Below are 17,902 nucleotides of genomic sequence, written 5' to 3' on the forward strand. Positions count from 1 at the left end.
TAAATGAAAAGAGGAAGCTAAAAGAGAGAACGAGTAAGAGAAAGGAAAAGTATTGTCAAGCAACCTTCATCTTATCATCAACCAATTAGCAGACCAAAACAGATCACGGTAGGCCGTAGGCCACCACGATGGATAAGTGTGGATTTTTAAAACACGCCTTTGAGAAGATTTTGGAGATTTTTCAGGAATGTGCAGGTTTCCTCGAGATGTTTTCCTTTCCTTTAAAGTGTAGTGAATGCTTAAATCGCTCATTACTACGAAAAATTATAGGTGTGGGCTAGGGACCGAATTCGGTCCTTGTGGCCTTTAGGCAAGTCAACAAGTTAAAAATGTGTTACTTTATCAAGCTCTTAGAAAATATGAGCGATGGCTCTTTCGATTTAGATTGAATATGTGTAGAAATCGTATAATATATAGCACTTAAAAATTTCTATTGTTATTGACAAATTAAGATGAAAAAAGATAGCATTCCGCTTTTTAAGGGATTTTGAAAAAAGGTCCTTAAACAGGAGAAAATTTCCAGTAAGAAAGACCCGTTATTTAGTGTAATTCAGTTTTGACTATAATACGTGATGTAAACGGGACAAGGTACATCTGACGGTCCAGATGACAATTACAGGATTTGCAATAGTTGGAATCAACTGGTATATTAGTAAAAATGCTCGACTGGCAGTATAAAATATGCAAATCGATGAAAATGTACAGGTTCTAATCTGAGCTGAAAAACACAGAAAAGGTCTGTAAGTCACGCCTTGCCAGCAGGTTAAAGGATTAGTAGCTTAGCTTAGCTTAACCAACGTACTTGGTCGGCTTCATTAAACTCTGACTCGGATTCGTTGAAGGAACGTATCTCACGTAGGCCTTTATAATAAAATTGAAGTTTGTTTATTTGTTCAAACGATTTTATCTTAAGAAGTAAAAGTAGGATTGAAAAAAAAATTATGTATTTAGGCTAATCAGCGTCACACTACGACCCTTTGGACCCGAGCAACAAAAAAGTCTGTTTCTCAAAGGGCTTTTTAAACCGCTATTATAGTGACTTATCTGTGATAATAAATAGGGGCTAATCACGAGGCGCTAAACGTTCTTTATAACAAATATCTATTGAGAAAGCTGAAAAAGAAAAAACAATTGAGCATGTGAAGTGCAGATCAGTGTAGAAACAAGTTGTTGTGGTACTTTAAAGATCACGTGTAAAAGGGGTAAGTAAAGGGAAGTATAAATCATAGTTGTAGACTGACTTAAGTCATTGGACTACAACTTAGTTGTAACTTTGACTATGTAGAAGTTTAAGTCAAAATTAAGTTACTCGTTAGCCATGTAAATGAGCTATAAAGCATGAGCTATAAAAAGTAATAAAGCATCACACGGATGCATGATGGCTTAAAAAACGAACATGACTTGATACTTACCGTTAAAACGAATTGGAGAAACGTTGAAGACCTAAGCTCTTAATACTTTTTAATTATGATAATTTTCAGACCTCCATGGCGCAGTGGTGACCGCTGTGGTCTTATAAATAGGACGACCCGGGTTCAATAAACGGCGGGGGCAATGAATTTAAATTGTGAATTCATAATAACTTTGGTATGGTCAAGCAAGCCATACTTTAAAAGCACTCTTTGATGCGAGTTAACCTTACTGATGAAAAATCTTTTGCACGTCACTAGACATTAGTGAATGTTACAAAAATAACCTGTAATTTAACAACTAGATCACAGTAAATACTATTCTCAAGAATAATTATACTTAATTAATATCAGATAATCATGTAATTGTCTAATACCGTTCGAATTTCCGATATAATAGGAGATTGAACTACAATCTTAGCTAAGATTAACTTCAGATATCAATTTACTGATAAGGAATTTCTAAAGTAAACAATCAGTGGCGATGGAAGACCTGTCTATCATCGACGTCTATCGAGACGCTCAAATGTAAACCTTGATAGATTCAATTTTGTATGTTTAAACAAACATTCTCTTAATTACAATGTCAACGAAAATAATTGGATTACGATGTTCTGGGTTGGATTTGCCGGTTGGGAAAATTATGAGGGAGGTTGTGTTTTTTCAGCTAAGAAATTTTCTAGCACGGAGTTAGACAATTGGCGCTGTCCACTCACATGCCTTACGTAGTTGTTCTCGAAAAATTGGGGCTAAATGATAAAATAATATAACAATTTATTTATTTTAACAAACTACTTAAGCGGACGAACTGTTAATTGTATCGGATTTTCTCGAATAGGGATTGCCGCACTGAACCTTATGAGAGGAAACTCAGTTGTTTTGAATCATCCGTATCGACTACTACGGCATTTCGGAGCGTATATTTTCTCGTATTATACATACATCATAAGAGGACAGAATCTAAAACAATAATCAGCGTGTGCAGGAAGATCCAATAGAACATCTTCATAATCATCATCGTCGTCCACTGCTGGACATAGGTTGGCGTTTACCGGTGCAGGGTCGCCATTCCAGCGCCATCGGATCTCAATGTCCATCGGTTCTCCGAGCTATGTGCCCCGCCCATAGCCACTTCAGCTTTGCGACTCGCTGAGCTATGTCCAGTGGCGTGCATAGAGGGTATGCACATGGTGTGCAGATGATATAAAATGAAAAAATCTCCAGTACGAGTTATAATAAACTTAGGGATATGCTTTGTAAGAGATATAAAAAGCCTACCCTTATGTATTTATTACTCGTAATCGAGATTCTCTTCATTTTATATCATATGCATACCCTGTGCATACCCTCTATGCACGCCACTGATTATGTCAGTAACTCTAGTTCTTCTACGGACCAATAAAACATAATAAAAGATAATACAATTTTTATTATAGTTTAATTAATTATTTATCGGTGTTGTGCTTAGCAGGTAGGTACTTGAAGAAAGTTTCACACCGGTAACCACCTAGTAGGTACTAGGTACAGGAAGGCGCCGACAGAGCGGTCAACGACATGGCACCATATACTCTTAGAGACCGCCTTAAGATTGCCTTAAGGACAAAGTTACTGTGTTGTTCTTTTCAATACGGGTTAGTAAACTTTCCCTCAGAGTAAAAAATCAGAGCGAAAAGCATATCATGAAGTCAGTCTAGCGGCCAGATGCTGTAACTTTTTTGATAAGGTTTCTAACTTATAATTCGTTAACACTCATCGCAATTACCCTAGTGGTTAAGTCTTCGGTCTCCTTTTCGATGGGATCTAGTTCGATCCCCGAACCGCTACCTTTTAGCTTTTTCAAGAGCATGTGCGTTTTTAATCTAAGCAATTAAAATATTATCTGCTTTAACGATGAATGAGAACTTCGTTCGGTAACCTGCACGCCTATAAAGGCGAGTGAAGTTTACCGATCCACACTTGGCCAGCGTGGTGGACTAAGGCCTGCACCCATCTAATTCTGGGAGGTGACTTTATCACATAAAATAGAACGAGAAAATGGAAGATACAAATATAAAAGTATCGTGCATCATAGCACCTAATGGACATAGGCTACTTTTTATATCGCAAAAGCAACTGGAAAAATCAACAGTTAGCTATGTACAGCAAAAACGATCATTTCTGTTAGCTTGCATATTAAAGGAAGACATATCATAGAATGCGCATGTGTGCCCTACTAGTACTATTATTCTTACTCGCCAGCTCTCAGACTAATAAGAACACTGTTACTTTCAAAGGTCGTGGGACGAACAGGGCGTCCAAACCACTTGAGAAGTGACCTGGTTAAGTGTAACATAACAAGCGAAAATGCAATTAAGCTCGAAAGTTGCTGTTGGCAAGTATTTACTATTCTTGCAAAAATTATGTAACAGCTCTTATACTCGCAAAAAAAATTGATGTTCTGGAGTTACGCATAATATAATATTTAGTTAAAATGTATTAATAAATTTTCGTCAAAATATAATACTAGTAGATTTTATCTGTATATACAGAGTAAATACTCAACGTAGGCTCTGCGGGGTTTTACTGGATATTCATGTGTCCTATAGGGTTAACATATGCGCCACAATTACTCAAAAAAACGGTTTGCGTATCTATCGGAAAATCACCTGAGAACGGGCACGCTAGCTGTGGACTTACGGCTTAGCAGCAAAATGACGATGCGTACATACCTACTGGATACAAACATAGAATTCTTAAAATTCGCCCGGGAAAGTAAATGAATCTCAAATGAATGAAAGGATATTTTGAACTTTGCTTGAATAAAGCTGTTACCAATAGCTATTATATTGTTCAATGACAAAATCTCAATTTAATCCCTTCGGGGACAGAATGAAGTCGTAAAACCCGTTTCAACCCATACATAATTTTCATCTGCCTATCTATAAAGAACATTTACTTTTCGTACGATCTCCGAACCCCAATTTGATCCCATGGTTTTCTAGACAATTTTCGACGCACGTCACGTTAATCAACAATACTTTTCTCAATTCCTTTTTTTGAATAGCAAGTAACTCTCATACATATTCTGCAAGAGATAAGAGATAGGTATTATTAAATATTATCAAATTACGCAAAAAATTGCACGTGAATCTTTCCATCCGCCGGATCAGATAGGTACGTGAAATCAACTCTTTCTCAAACTTATTTTTAATAAGGTATAAATAGCTACCGTAATCAAGTCAGCAATGAAACTTTTTATTTATTTCTGACTTGATTACGGCTTAGAAAATATAATGAACGATAATGATATTCATAGAAATGTTACCTACATTAGGATGGTACAATTAAAATTGAAGCCATATATAATTTTATTTAACATCGGTACATGAATATTATACAAGTAAATCTTGTAAGGTTGCACAAAAGTAATATAAAGGCGTTAGTAATTCATAATGTAAAACACATATTAAAATATGTGTTTTACAAGCGTTTTGTCAAAAGTCCGAGCTAAAGAATTGTAGGCAAATTTGAGCTGCAAATAAGATCCATTTCACTCCATAATCGAAAACGACTCCCCGATTGCGCGCATGCAAAACTTGAACTTTTTCTTTACTCCACTACACGTTAGCCCGTGACTGCAATCTCACCTGGTAGTAGGTGATGATGCCGTCTAAGATGGTAGCGGGCTAACCTGTTAGGGAGTATGGTAGTCGTACCCCTAGTCGGTTTCTACGCAACATCGCACCGGGACGCTAAAACGCTTAGCGACACGTCTTTGTCGGTAGGGTGGTAACTAGCCACAGCCAAAGCCCACCATACCAGACCAAAGAAATTATAAATTCCCAAATTGCCCATGCCGGCAATCGAAGCCGAGACCTCCTACTTAAATCACCGCGCTCACCGGTGCGTCAGGTAAGTCGTCAAAAATCCTCCTACTTTTCAAAGTGATGTGTTTTTAACTAATTAAAATATAAACGAAAACATCGTAACGAATACGGTCTAAACCTTTTTCTTGTGGGAGAAGACCCGTGAACTGACAGTTGTGGCTGGTCCGGTGGCTCGGTTGTTTATGTTCTTATTCTTTTTCTCGAGTTGTAGGTCGGTAATCGGACCCGGGACCTCTTACTTAAATGTACAGCGCTCACCGTTGCGCCAGGGAGGTCTAGGTACTAAGGGTCGCAGTTGCACGGCTCAACGATCGACTACTTTTCCCGAACCATTGACGTACATTTTTCAGCAAAGACGTTCTTCTAAGGCTAGGTTAGGTTGTCAAGGTAGTTTAAAAAAAAGCTTAACGAGGTATTTAATATTCAATGTAACTGCAGATTTTACTATCTCCAATTTCGAAAACACCGGATTTTACATTACTTTCCTTAATTAAAGCCCATTGGAAATGGGCGTTAGTAAACCCCTTCCTTACAGGTTGCTAAGAACCTTAAAGCTTTATTTTTGTGTACTTTAAAAACACGGATTTATCATTCCATCTTCCAATCCCCACTTTACCCCCTTAGCCATGGATTTCCAAACAACGATTTAAGACCAGCTTTATTTTGACACATGTCTGTAGCGTGACTGTAAAATAGTTTAGTGAGAAAGTACAAAAAAGTATCACGACTCTTATTCCGTCTTCTTTTTAAGTTACTAATGACCCGGGACAACGAACTCGGTAAATCTCTATAAGAAGAAAATTCTTTATTATTTTTTAATAAATAAAAAAAAAATCCAATAGGCTAATGAATGTGTCATTAAGTAATGTTTAATCCATTCAAACTCCACGACGCTTATTTGGTTACCAACCGAATTTTATATGAATTCAAAAGAAAGTTGTAAACTGATTATGTATTGCCGATCATTATCTCTCATAAGGTTCTTAAAAAATCACATTTCCTTTTTAATAAACTTTAATTTAAGCATTTTTATTTGCATGCGCATACATTATTATCATGTTCTATGAGAAAAATATCATAAAAACCGCAGTCCGGCACTCTATAAATTTTAATCGTCATGATTTTTTTAAACAATACACTAGTTAATTAAAACATTAAAATAATATGTACATAACTTTCGTATTAAGTTTAACCTTTCTAATACCTACCACGCACTAGCTTACTAGCTTGGTTAACGTATTACTTTGAACAGTTGGCATCAATAACATGGGAAATGTGAACAAGCCGTATGAGTTTAAATAGGTCAGCGACCAGCAACAATATTTCCTTACATAGGTGATAATATGAAATTGGATTAAAAAACCTCTCGCATGTGTAACATACTAGTAACTAATGCTATCATTATCGCCAATAGAGCTTACACCAATGTTGTTCGATATCTTAACGTGTTCGAAAAGATTATTATCGGAAGAGCCATAATTATGGCAATTTATTAAAAAAAAGTCTATTGCTATTTGAATTGCTAGTTTGGCGGAAAACAATGGAGCAATACACTTGCAGTAGTTTAGTAAAACTTTAAACTTAAATCAACATCATCATCGGCTCCGTCCATGTGTTAATGGGTATGTCAGGCTTGTTAAGCTTTGTCAGTAAATCTAGTTCTTCAACGGTATCTATTCTTCATTTTTTATTTGATCACTCAGAGACACTCCGAGCATAGCTTTCTCTATCGCCCGCAGAACCACTCTGAGCCTTCTTTATGAGACCCATAGTTAGCGACCATGTTTCGGAGCCATAAGTCATCACTGGCAACACCTATTGTTTGTGGGCAAAGAGTTTGTCTTTAGACAATGAGGTATATTGGACGAGAAGTTATCACGGATTTTCCCGAATCACCTCCGACCTTGCGTAATTCATATGCCCTGCGACAACGTGAAAGTTCTCCGAATCTCTTATGTTATTCCACTTTAACAGAGTTCGACCGTTCGTTTTAGTTATCGGAGTCCAACCTTGTGTATTTCATATGCCCTGCGACAACGTGAAAGTTCGCCGAATCTCTTATGTTATTCTATTTTAACAGAGTTCTACCGTTCGTTTTAGTTATCAGGGACCTAGGCTAGTTCCCTAATTAATGCCAACTATAGAATTGCCCACTCCTATAGAACACACGAACGATCGTTGTACTTTACGATCTACTTTCGATTTGCAAACTCGCGTTACACAATATGCAACCTGTCACAGAAATCTCGCCACCCGCGAACGAGTTTAATACTAAAGAAGTTCCGAACTGGTTTAAAAATTGAAATACGTAAGGACCATTGAGCTTACAAGCTGTTGTCGATCTCACAGACTGAATCGTATGTTGAATTTGATCTAGATTTAATCGAAATAAAATTGAAAGTTCCTGTCGATTATGTCTACGTTCGTATAGGTTATCTTGATTTTTGCCGCGTTGGTAGAGTATCCTGGATGAGGTATGAGTTGTAAATACTGATTTACTTTTCTAAAATTCATAACTTTGATTCATATTTATATTACCGGTGTTATCGTGCTATGTTACGATAAAGTAAGTGTAAATCATAGAGACATCAAAAAAAAAACATTAGGGAATAAATCTTCTTTTCATTAATTTATTTTAAACCCAATTGTTATCTTCTTTTAAATTAAAGAATTTAAAAATAAGCTAAAATTATAAGAACGGATAAAGCAATGGAGTATACGTTGCCCTCAAGTCCTCACCACAAAACCCATTTCGAAAATTTAATTTGCTTCACAAATATCTATAAGGTCTTTCAATCTCAAATCTTGTAGTGGACATGATACATGTATAGTACATGATGCACCATTGAGATCATAGGATTCACCTTAACTATTGTCCGTTACGTAGCCGTCACGTTGTCGGAAGTAAAAAAAATCCTCAGTCAATATTCTTGTATTGTTATCAATCTTAATGGTTAGTTTATTTTTGTAGTTATTAAACGGCACAAAGGGTGATCAGTATCTTGCTCTGAAGATTAAAATCGCGCGACAAAAACACTTTGCCTCAAGGTTTTAGCTGTCTAAACTAGACTGTATTATGAGTATAAACAAAAGTTTTTAAAATTAAAATTTTTGTGCTACTCTTAACTCTGTAGACTTACGAAAATATTTTTCAAGAGAATTTTAAAGAGAAATAGTTATCCATTATTATAATTCTAACAGATGATATGTTAGACAATGTAACTGTTTTTAAATATTACTTCTAAAATGATATTTCATTATTTTATAAATATACATATAAAGTTTTAGTATCCTAGATTATTGATCTGTGATGTCCTGTGGTTTCGAAATAATTGCCTCCTAATAACTATTGGTTTTGAGCGCAGGTTTAAAAGGCTAATCATCGCAATAGCTGAACTTTTATGAAAGGATCCTCCACAGATATTTAGAGGACTTCACAAGGAGTATTAAGGAGACTTATTACTTGCGAAAAGCTTAATTTGACTAAAGGTTTTTTTATACTTAGAAATTAAATAAGCAACACCTGTTGTAAGATAATTAATACCTACTAGTGGAAACAAGAAAAAAGTACCAAGTGTAGGAAATCACAGGTAAAAAATTTTAAATATGGTGTACTCACAGCTCCTCCCGTTGCCGTTGTGACAACACCATTTTCATTGTGGTTGGTTAACTCCTAAGGCGGCGAGCCCTTGTGGTTCACTGCACTAGAGTCTCACTAATTCACGCGGGCGACGGCAGAAACGCCGTTGCCATTATCACACCTGTAACAAAAATTGAAGCATAAGTCTAATGTAATGTAATGTAAGATCAGTAATATCGGGAATAAAGGATTCACATCATTTGAGACCTATGAATCTTGCCTTGGTATCACATAAGCAAAAGGTGGCAACCGTAAAATAGGTAAGCTCAGTCATTTGACATTGGTGCTTGAGTGATCATTAAAAATTTTTTTTTTGTTGTGGTGGAATAGCTTTACGGCTACCCTTGTTTCTCTGGTTATGTGGGCCAGGGTTTATGGCTCCCTAGGGCATATACCCTATTAAAACCACCACATTCCCTTGCTGGCTTACTAGATGCCCAGGAACCCATTGTACACTTTCCAGACAAAGTGACTGACATACCTATCTATACTAATATTAAAAGAGGAAAAATTTGTTAAACTAAACCAATTTTAATAATCCTTTCAACATGGGAAATATTGGCTATTTTACCATACAAATACCTTTGCCGTAAAAATAAAGTACAAAAATTCATTTTACCATTTTTCATTAAGTTCAATCTGATTTATAAAATTAGAATATTATTTAGTTACATAGCAACAATTAATGTGATTTTTGAATGGGAATACCATTCAAAAATCACATCAATTGTTGCATATTTAATAAGGAAGTTAAGTATTGGTTATATTCATAATATTATTAGAAACTGGGTACTTCTGCCTTGTAAGGCAAAATGCACTTACACATGAATAAGGTGGACCTTATTCATGTGTTATTCATACTAAGCTTTATCTCGCACAAAATATCTATAACTGTGTTAAACAGAGGGACACTGCTATTATTTCATAATGATAGAAACAGAATTTAAAATAAGTTGATAAAAATAATTTAAACAACTTTTTGTAGCAAGGTGCAATAAGTTAATTAACAACAGCTTGTGAGAGGTGTTTTTAATACTTGAAAAACAGATGATATGCCCATATTCAGTTAACCCTACTGTCCCTGTTTAAAGTTAATAATGAACTTTGTTTTTCAGCAATGCAAATGAATATTATAAATGCAAAAGTGTGTTGTTTGTTTGTTTGTCCTTACTTTCTACCTGACTATGCAACCAATCAACTTGTTTTTTGGTGTAGATTTAGTTGAAGGAAACATATGCTAATTTTTATCCCAGGAAACCAAACTGTTATAAACACACACAAAGAATGTGGGGAATAGTTAATTAGAGATATGTAGCATGATAGATGCAGGTTAATTCCATGCAACCTTAAGAATAAGGTAGTATTTTGGAGCCCATAAGGTGCAAAATGAATTTATGAATGAAGACACTTTTAATGTACACCAACAAAAGACAATAAATAGGATATACAAACAAGCTAACACTTCCGTACAATTTGGAAAAATTTACAGAATGGAGATAAACAGAACTGCTCCTATGCAGCTTGGCAGATTAAGGTAAAGTTTCAAGTCTTAGATGCAAATAGTTGCTTAGCTAACAATACCTTGCAAGAGAATCTACCTTAGTAAAGAACCTTTAAAGTATTATGCAAAAATCAACAAGGTAATAAAGCTAAAATAATGATATTTTTTGGTAATAAATGAGATGAGCGCTGTTTATTGAATCTTCTAAAAACTTTGCTGATTTGACTTATAGGGTTAACTAAGCAATTATGCTAACAAACTATTTTTTTTAAACTATTTTTATTTTATTGTCCATAATATAACATATATTACCAGACCATCGCACCCAGACATAGAATTATTATAGGAGTACTCCTACAATAATTCTATGTCTGGTATCTAGGCTACTTATATTATTAGAAAGGCCTTCCTATTTATTGTAATAAACATAAAGTAAAAGTTTATAAAAAAAAAAAAAATGAAAAATATATGTACTTATTTGTTTTTACGTTATGCCTTATTTATCAAATGGATCCCTGTTGACATGAGTCCTTATTAATCTAATATTCTTTTTAATCCAATTTTATCACCAGTTTTTTTAAATATTTTAAGTAAATAATTTATAAGACAAACAGTAAGTGTCTATTTTAATTTTAATTAGCTTATTGATAAACTTCATGCTGAACATGCTACTAAAGAAATGTTTCATTTTGTTTACATTGAATTTGTATGAAAATTAATAAACCTGTTTCAGTAATCGTTGCTTACTCAATTACAAGATAGCAACACAGTATTTTCACTTACGATAATCTGCAATTAGTAATTCATAAACTTTGTTTTATCGGTGTAGAACTTTAGACATATCGATCGCCAATTCTTGGCTGGAAGATGTGGTTTTTCAGGCATCTGTTTATATAATCACTTGCCATTTAATGAGATTTTGTTTAATAACATTATAAATACCTTGAATAGTTTTATCTATATATGTTCGTTAATTTAGATTCCTTTTATTTATTTTGCGCGAAATAAAATCAACTGAAAGAACATCGCATGGACATGACTCAGATTAAAACGTCAAAATCCATACTGTCAAATTGCCACATCAACGAATAGAAGAATTTAGACCCTTGGTTCTAAGGAAAGGCCAATTCTAAGGAAATGTTTTAGTTTGAAATCTTAGGAAAAGTTTAAATTTTGGCAAATAGCGGAACGGCCATATTGAACCGTAAGCAGTTGAAATGATCGAGATACAATTCAATCGTAGGGTAGCACTAAACCAAGATTAGATTGATCTATTAAATACTTACAAGACGTAAAAGCACTACAATTTGCACTTAAGTTTGGAAAATTGGCACACACAATATACACTATACACACAAGACTCGAGGCAGAAAACCGTTTCGTTGCAAAGGCTCAAATTCACTCGATTCAATTCACTATGGCGAGTTTCGATTTTTCTTTTTCTCCTCCTCCGAACGGCGAACTGAAGTTAAACAACGCCATCTGTTATATATTTTGAACAACACGCACATGGCAAAAAAAATACGCAACTAGCAACACTACGGAAATATTTAGGTAAATTAAAGATGCGTGCGAGAAATTTCGGAAAATTCACAATTTTGACCAAACATAGTAAAAAATAACATGGTAAAACTAAATTGAGAAAAGTTCGATTTTAATTATTATCGGCAACTTAGACAATATAGTGACACTATCGCTAGGAACTATCTATGATCATTTTTAGCGGTAAGCCGCGATAGCATAGGAGTTAACCATTTAGCTGCAGGCATTCTTGCACTCGACTAAACTAAACAAAAAGTAGTTCATACCGTAACTATAACTGAATTTGCCGAAATGATTAGCAACTTCTTGGAAACATTATTTAATCGGGAAGCAGACGCTTACACGATATTACATAGGTCTTATCTTTTTCTGTCTTAGAAAACTTTCTTTGCATTTAAGAAGTTCATTTGATTTTATCCAGAACAAGTTTCATTGTTTTCCCTACGCCTAAGGTTGTCTGGAAGAGATCGCTGTAGCGATAAGACCGCCTTCGCACGCTCCAATATTTAGTTTTAAGAACAAGAAGAGATATTATAAATGTCATAATTTCCAAATGCGTGTCAGTCAGTGTGATCTCCATGTTTTTAGACGCTTGTATTTGCTTTACCTGTTTGTATGATTGTAACTGACTTCCTTAGACTTGATTTTGACCCTCTTCAAACGGTCTGATTTCGTTCAAATTTTATAGATATAATCGAAGACAGATGGCAATACTTACAAGAAAAAAAAAGTTTATTAAATTTTTCAATTTGCAAAATTGAAAACTAATAGTTTAAGAAAAACGAAAAATCACCCTTTTATAAATAAACTAAACTAAAATCAGAAATTAGTTTGTTCCTTTTTACCAGAAGTGATTTTTAGTTTTTTTGAATTATTATATTCCTTATGCTGAGGTTATCTATAAAATAAATAATTATGTGGTGTTTTGTCTATGTGATAAATTGCTAAGTCTGTAAGACAGATAACATAAATACAGATAACAGAGTCTAATATCCGAATCGTAATATCCGAAAAACCGTGGAATAACCGGTTAATATAATTTATTTAGTTGTAAAATTTGTTGTTTTAATTACTTGAAAAGCCGGAATCTTGAAATGAGATTTATATATAAATTATTTAAAAATATTACGTCACTGAAATGTTAAAACCCCCATTAAAAAACAAATGAACTATGAACGATAGAGACGGTAGATACCCAACTCAACAAAACAAATGTCCGATTCGTGCGCCCATTTCGTAAGTTCCTCGAACGATAATTTTGATCAACGCCCTTTAAATGTATTGGATTAATTTCCTTCAACTTTAAATTATAATTTTTTTGTATAACACGTAATCTTTAATTAATATACGGTTTGCAGTCGTTGCACTACTTCCAGACTACGACGGTTTCTTAATTTCTAATGAACCAGTAGGCGAGAGGAATCAAGTTTCATTTTCTATTTTCCAAGTGTTTTCACGAAGGATGTTTAGTTGGAGATACGTGCAATACAATTGATAGCCTTTTGCAAACCGAGTTCCGCCTGTTCCGAAGATGACAGGAAACGGAGAACTCCTTTCACCCTAGAGTCAGTGTTATGATTGTTTTCTTTGATGTGGAGTTCGTCATATAATAAACGAGGCACGAATGGTTACTCCGAGGAGCGAGGTGTGCAATGGTGATAGCAAAGAGCAAGAGAGTTAATCCACATATGAACACCACAGTGAAAAATATGGATTACAACTGGACACCTGCTCCAGAGCCACCGAATAACCAGGAGGTGGCTGTGCCGAGAGCAGTCTTCATACCTCATTCAAACTCTTTGCCCTTCGACGAAAGACGCGTCTCATTAGAACAACCCGTCAAGGTAACTAGAAAAACTTTTTGATTATCCTAAATTTGGGTAACTTTGCTTATTGATGTAACTTTGACTGTAGCAGATTCGATTGTTTTCTGATAGTAAGAGTGTTGCTTTTTCAAGTAGGCTCAAGATTTTACTGCCACAAAGCCTAAAAACATATGGGCATAGATGGTAACAACTCTCAGTTATGTAGGCAAAGAATAATAGTGATAACCTGACCTGGAATGAATTCAAGAAATAAATGAAATCCTATAGCTTTTGAAAGTCAACATTACATTGGAAATAAAGGTTGCCCATATTAAACATACTTTTTTTTTATCAGTAGGTGGGTTTTGTCACAACATAAAAAAAACTTAATAATGTAATGTGGACCTTTGTTTCATTTTGTAAATTGTACTCAGTTAACGCAAGCATAAAATTAGTTTCTCCTTTTGTTAAATATTGTACATTTTTCATTATGCAGGTTTTCTTACTTCCAAGAGTGGAAGCCTTTAAGTCACAAATGTAATAACCAAAACAAAATAAACAATTTCTGAAGATTCAGATAAATGATCGATTAAAATTTAATGATTAACCTAAAATATCTGGTTGCATATCTGTTGAATTAACATGTACTTTCAACAAAAGTTGGTAATGAGACAAACTGAGACGGGTGATGATCCTTAAGTTTTACATTGGCTCTTTATGTTTAAGATGAACCAAAAGCTTAGTGCCAGATGTTAAGCATTTAATATTGTCCCTCATGGGTCAAAATCACATGACATTAGACAGCTGCAGTAGAAGTAGAGCTTTTTGTAAGTTCACAACCTAGGAAAATATTACTGCCATGTTTATTTCTACCGCACAGCAGCAGTGCTGTTGCCAAACAAAATATAAGTGTCCACAGCATACCCTGCAAAGTGTTGCTCTGTCTATAGGTGATAGGCTCAACATCAAGTGGCTTTATGTTTCCTGTCCCACATACTCTTTCCATAGTTTTCTCATAGCAAAAGCAAGGAAGACACATAATCCCTTCAAAAAAAAGTCAAGTTAAGTCTTAAAACAAGTGTGACCCCTGTGAATAATTGTGAAGTTTCACTTAACATAGTCATAGTGTTAATTTGAGTAACTGGTTTTCATTCAACTCTCAAGTAACAAATATGAATGCATGTCCTTAATATGTCTTATAACTACTTTGAAAGAAAATAATAATACTTTAAAATGAGAATATTATCTATGTTTATTTAATTTATTTGTTTCATTATTATTAACATATTGTGAAGATATAAAATAGCTTCTTGCAAGACATGTTTTATCTTTACATTTTTTAATTTAAATATAACTTATATGAGAATCTGTTATAAAATATATCACATATTCTTCTTTGCTCTCTTTTTAAGATGATTACATGAATTGTCACAATACTATTTCAGTTACAGTTTTACTATTTGAGTTAACAAAACTCAAGAGGTTTACGAAAATGATAACAATTATTTACATTGGCAAAACTTTTTGCTTGGTAAACAAAACTGAATCAAGCTTTTGTCCTAAGAACATTGTGTGAAAAGCTAGTATTAGAAGACAATCTTACCAAAAAAATAAGTAATAGTAGATTTCTCATCTGGAATCTATCCCAAGTGTAACAAGTAATTTAAGAGTAACTCCCGAGTGTATCAAAGAGATTAGGGGTGCCCCAGATACAGCTCAAGATGAATTTTACTACAGTATAATGTTCCCGCTTCAAGAGCTCTTGCGAGTGAAAGAGTTTATCAAAATTCTAATTTTGCGAGACGATAAGTACGTAAGCCATCTTATTATGTCAAAGCAAGTTAGCAATATTATAATGAAAAAAATCATTGTAATTGGGTGTGCGATTTTTCTAAAGTCAAATCACATTTTATATTTCAATTCAACATTACATTACACCCTGCATTCAATGTAATGACATAATATGACATACCTTTAGGTAACAAGTAAAAAATTTGTTATTGGTTTTTGAGTGTTAATTAAAGAGAACTTTGTTATTGTAAGGTTGTTTGTTGATTTTTGTGTTCAGAAGCTCAAACTTTCAAGACCACAAGGTATAAAAGGTTGCACAGAAAATTAATGCAAACTTCTATAAAACCCTTTACATGCAAATGAAGTTATTGTAATTGTATAAGCTTTATACAAATGCAAATTAATTACTTATGAACCCATTTTGCCCTAGTTACTTATTATCTTGATCAACTTACAAACAGCCTACTACAGGGCACAGGTCTACGGACCAGAATGACAAGATTAGGGGCCAGGTGCGGATTGGTAGACTTTAATATGCCTACAAGAAAATTATGTACAAATTTCAGGTATGTAGATTTCCTTACGATGTTTTCCTTCAGCGTTAAAGCAAGTTATATTTAATTACATAAATCGCAGATAACTCCGAATAGTTAGAGGTGCGTGCCGGGGCATCGAACTTCGAGTCGTTAAAATGAAGCCAATCTTTACCACTAGGCTCTTACCGCTTCTTTTTCCATGAGCAAACTAATACTAAAGACTAGAATTATTCTAATGATTGCAAAAATGAAAGATATAAATCATTCCAATTAATAGAGTTAGTTCAAATGTTAACCCTTTTTTGCTTTTCCTTTGTGTATTTTTGTGATAAGATTATCAGTGTACGAAAACTTTAACTTGTCTATCTTGTATTCTAATCTCTAACACTTGTATTTCGCTATTACCGAATCAACAATCTTTCAGAAAAAGGTTTACTTACCTAAAAATATTTTAATACGACTGTAATTGTTTACCTACTGGTTTTGTGTTATTTAAAAGATTTTTTTTTTAAAGTTATGCCTTGGACTTCTGTTCCTGGGCTTCTTACACTATCTATTCATTCATTGTTCCTACATTGGAGGTTTTTTATCTTTATTAAGCATCGTTGTTTTGTAGGTAATATATTCAGCAGCATCTTTCTCGATTTAGTCATATCGTGTATTCAAACATCGAATACTAAATATTAGTTATCAAACTAAAAAGGTTGTCCTTAAAACGTGACGTACAAATAAGTTCGGGGCAATCCACTAATATTTCTCATGGTGCATAAATGTTAAACCATTGAACAATTAAAAAAGTCTCATTTATATGAATCTATAATGGACAAAAGCAGTTCTTTGTTCATCTAAAAAGTCATCCTGAGTCATTATAAAAACGAGTGCAAGTTCGCACCTTGTTTGAGTTTGTATTCAGTGCGTACTTTATCTGCAAGTTACTTATGATTGCTATCAGGTTCACGCGCATGCTAGTAAGGTGAGGTGCATAATATGATTTTTGAACTGTAGACGTTGTTGTCTGAACTTGAATATTTAAAGCATTAAATCGAAAGATTTAATACATTAAATTAAAAAAAAACTATCAATTTTTTTTGTTCAAAATACTATTATTATGAAGGGGAAAGGTTAGTTTGTCATCGAGGAACTCTGGAACTACTGAACTAAATTTATTAATTCTTTCACCAATAATTTTACTATTAGATAGAACTAAAATACGCTATATTTTGTTCAGTTATAATAAGATTTCAGCCTGAAATAATATTATTTGTTAAGCAAGCCAGAAGAAAATGTGCCATCGTTCTGCTTTATCCGCGTACACTGACTTAATGGTTCATACCTACGTAGTTACAGTGATGTACAAAAATATTAGTCTTTAGTGTAATATATATATTAGTCTTTAGTCTATTTATTATAATTAGGCCAAAATAACGCATTTTATGTCGAAAATCATTTTCAAAAGTAATTTTTAGGCATAAAATATTAATCCTTATAAAAAAAAACAAATATTATTCAGACAAACCTTGCCATTTACATTATGTTATTTAAATGTATAGATTTATAGATAATGAAAACATTAAATTAAAATAGGTACGGCACCAATAAAAATTAGCTGTTAATTACTTATACACATAAACTGGGGAGTTTATGTGTATGAGTGTATGTGTCCTTTATTTTGACGTTTCTTTATGGCCCATAATTAATAAACAAGTAATTTTTATTTAAGTTACAGCTGACCTTTCATATTATCGTTGATCACAACCTAACATTTGGTAAATACTGGTCCACAGTACGTATTTGAGAACGAAAAACGCTGCA

At 33.9% G+C, this 17,902-nt stretch overlaps 2 protein-coding genes across 4 annotated transcripts in view; one reads left to right on the top strand and one right to left on the bottom strand.

Moving 5' to 3' along the window:
- LOC120628575 (lissencephaly-1 homolog) overlaps positions 1-11,878 on the bottom strand; it is a 49,250-nt gene extending 37,372 nt beyond the window's left edge. Inside the window, exons 1-2 of the mRNA XM_039897011.1 lie at positions 11,703-11,878; positions 8,895-9,036 (exon numbers count right to left, since the gene is read on the bottom strand). Coding sequence (XP_039752945.1) covers positions 8,895-8,932 — 38 coding nt within the window. The 5' untranslated portion in view covers positions 8,933-9,036; positions 11,703-11,878. The remainder of the gene's footprint in view (positions 1-8,894; positions 9,037-11,702) is intronic.
- A 1,240-nt stretch (positions 11,879-13,118) lies between these two features.
- LOC120628957 (sarcolemmal membrane-associated protein) overlaps positions 13,119-17,902 on the top strand; it is a 39,020-nt gene continuing 34,236 nt past the window's right edge. The window contains exons 1-2 of one of the 3 annotated variants that reach the window (XM_039897653.1): positions 13,143-13,194; positions 13,317-13,802. In XM_039897653.1, the coding sequence (XP_039753587.1) occupies positions 13,611-13,802 (192 nt within the window). In that variant the 5' untranslated portion in view covers positions 13,143-13,194; positions 13,317-13,610. Of the gene's footprint in view, positions 13,803-17,011; positions 17,064-17,902 lie in introns of those variants that run through there. The other 2 variants (XM_039897652.1, XM_039897657.1) reach the window with 2 other exon arrangements.

This window comes from Pararge aegeria, chromosome 13 (genome assembly GCF_905163445.1).
Source record: "Pararge aegeria chromosome 13, ilParAegt1.1, whole genome shotgun sequence".
NCBI lineage: Eukaryota > Metazoa > Arthropoda > Insecta > Lepidoptera > Nymphalidae > Pararge > Pararge aegeria.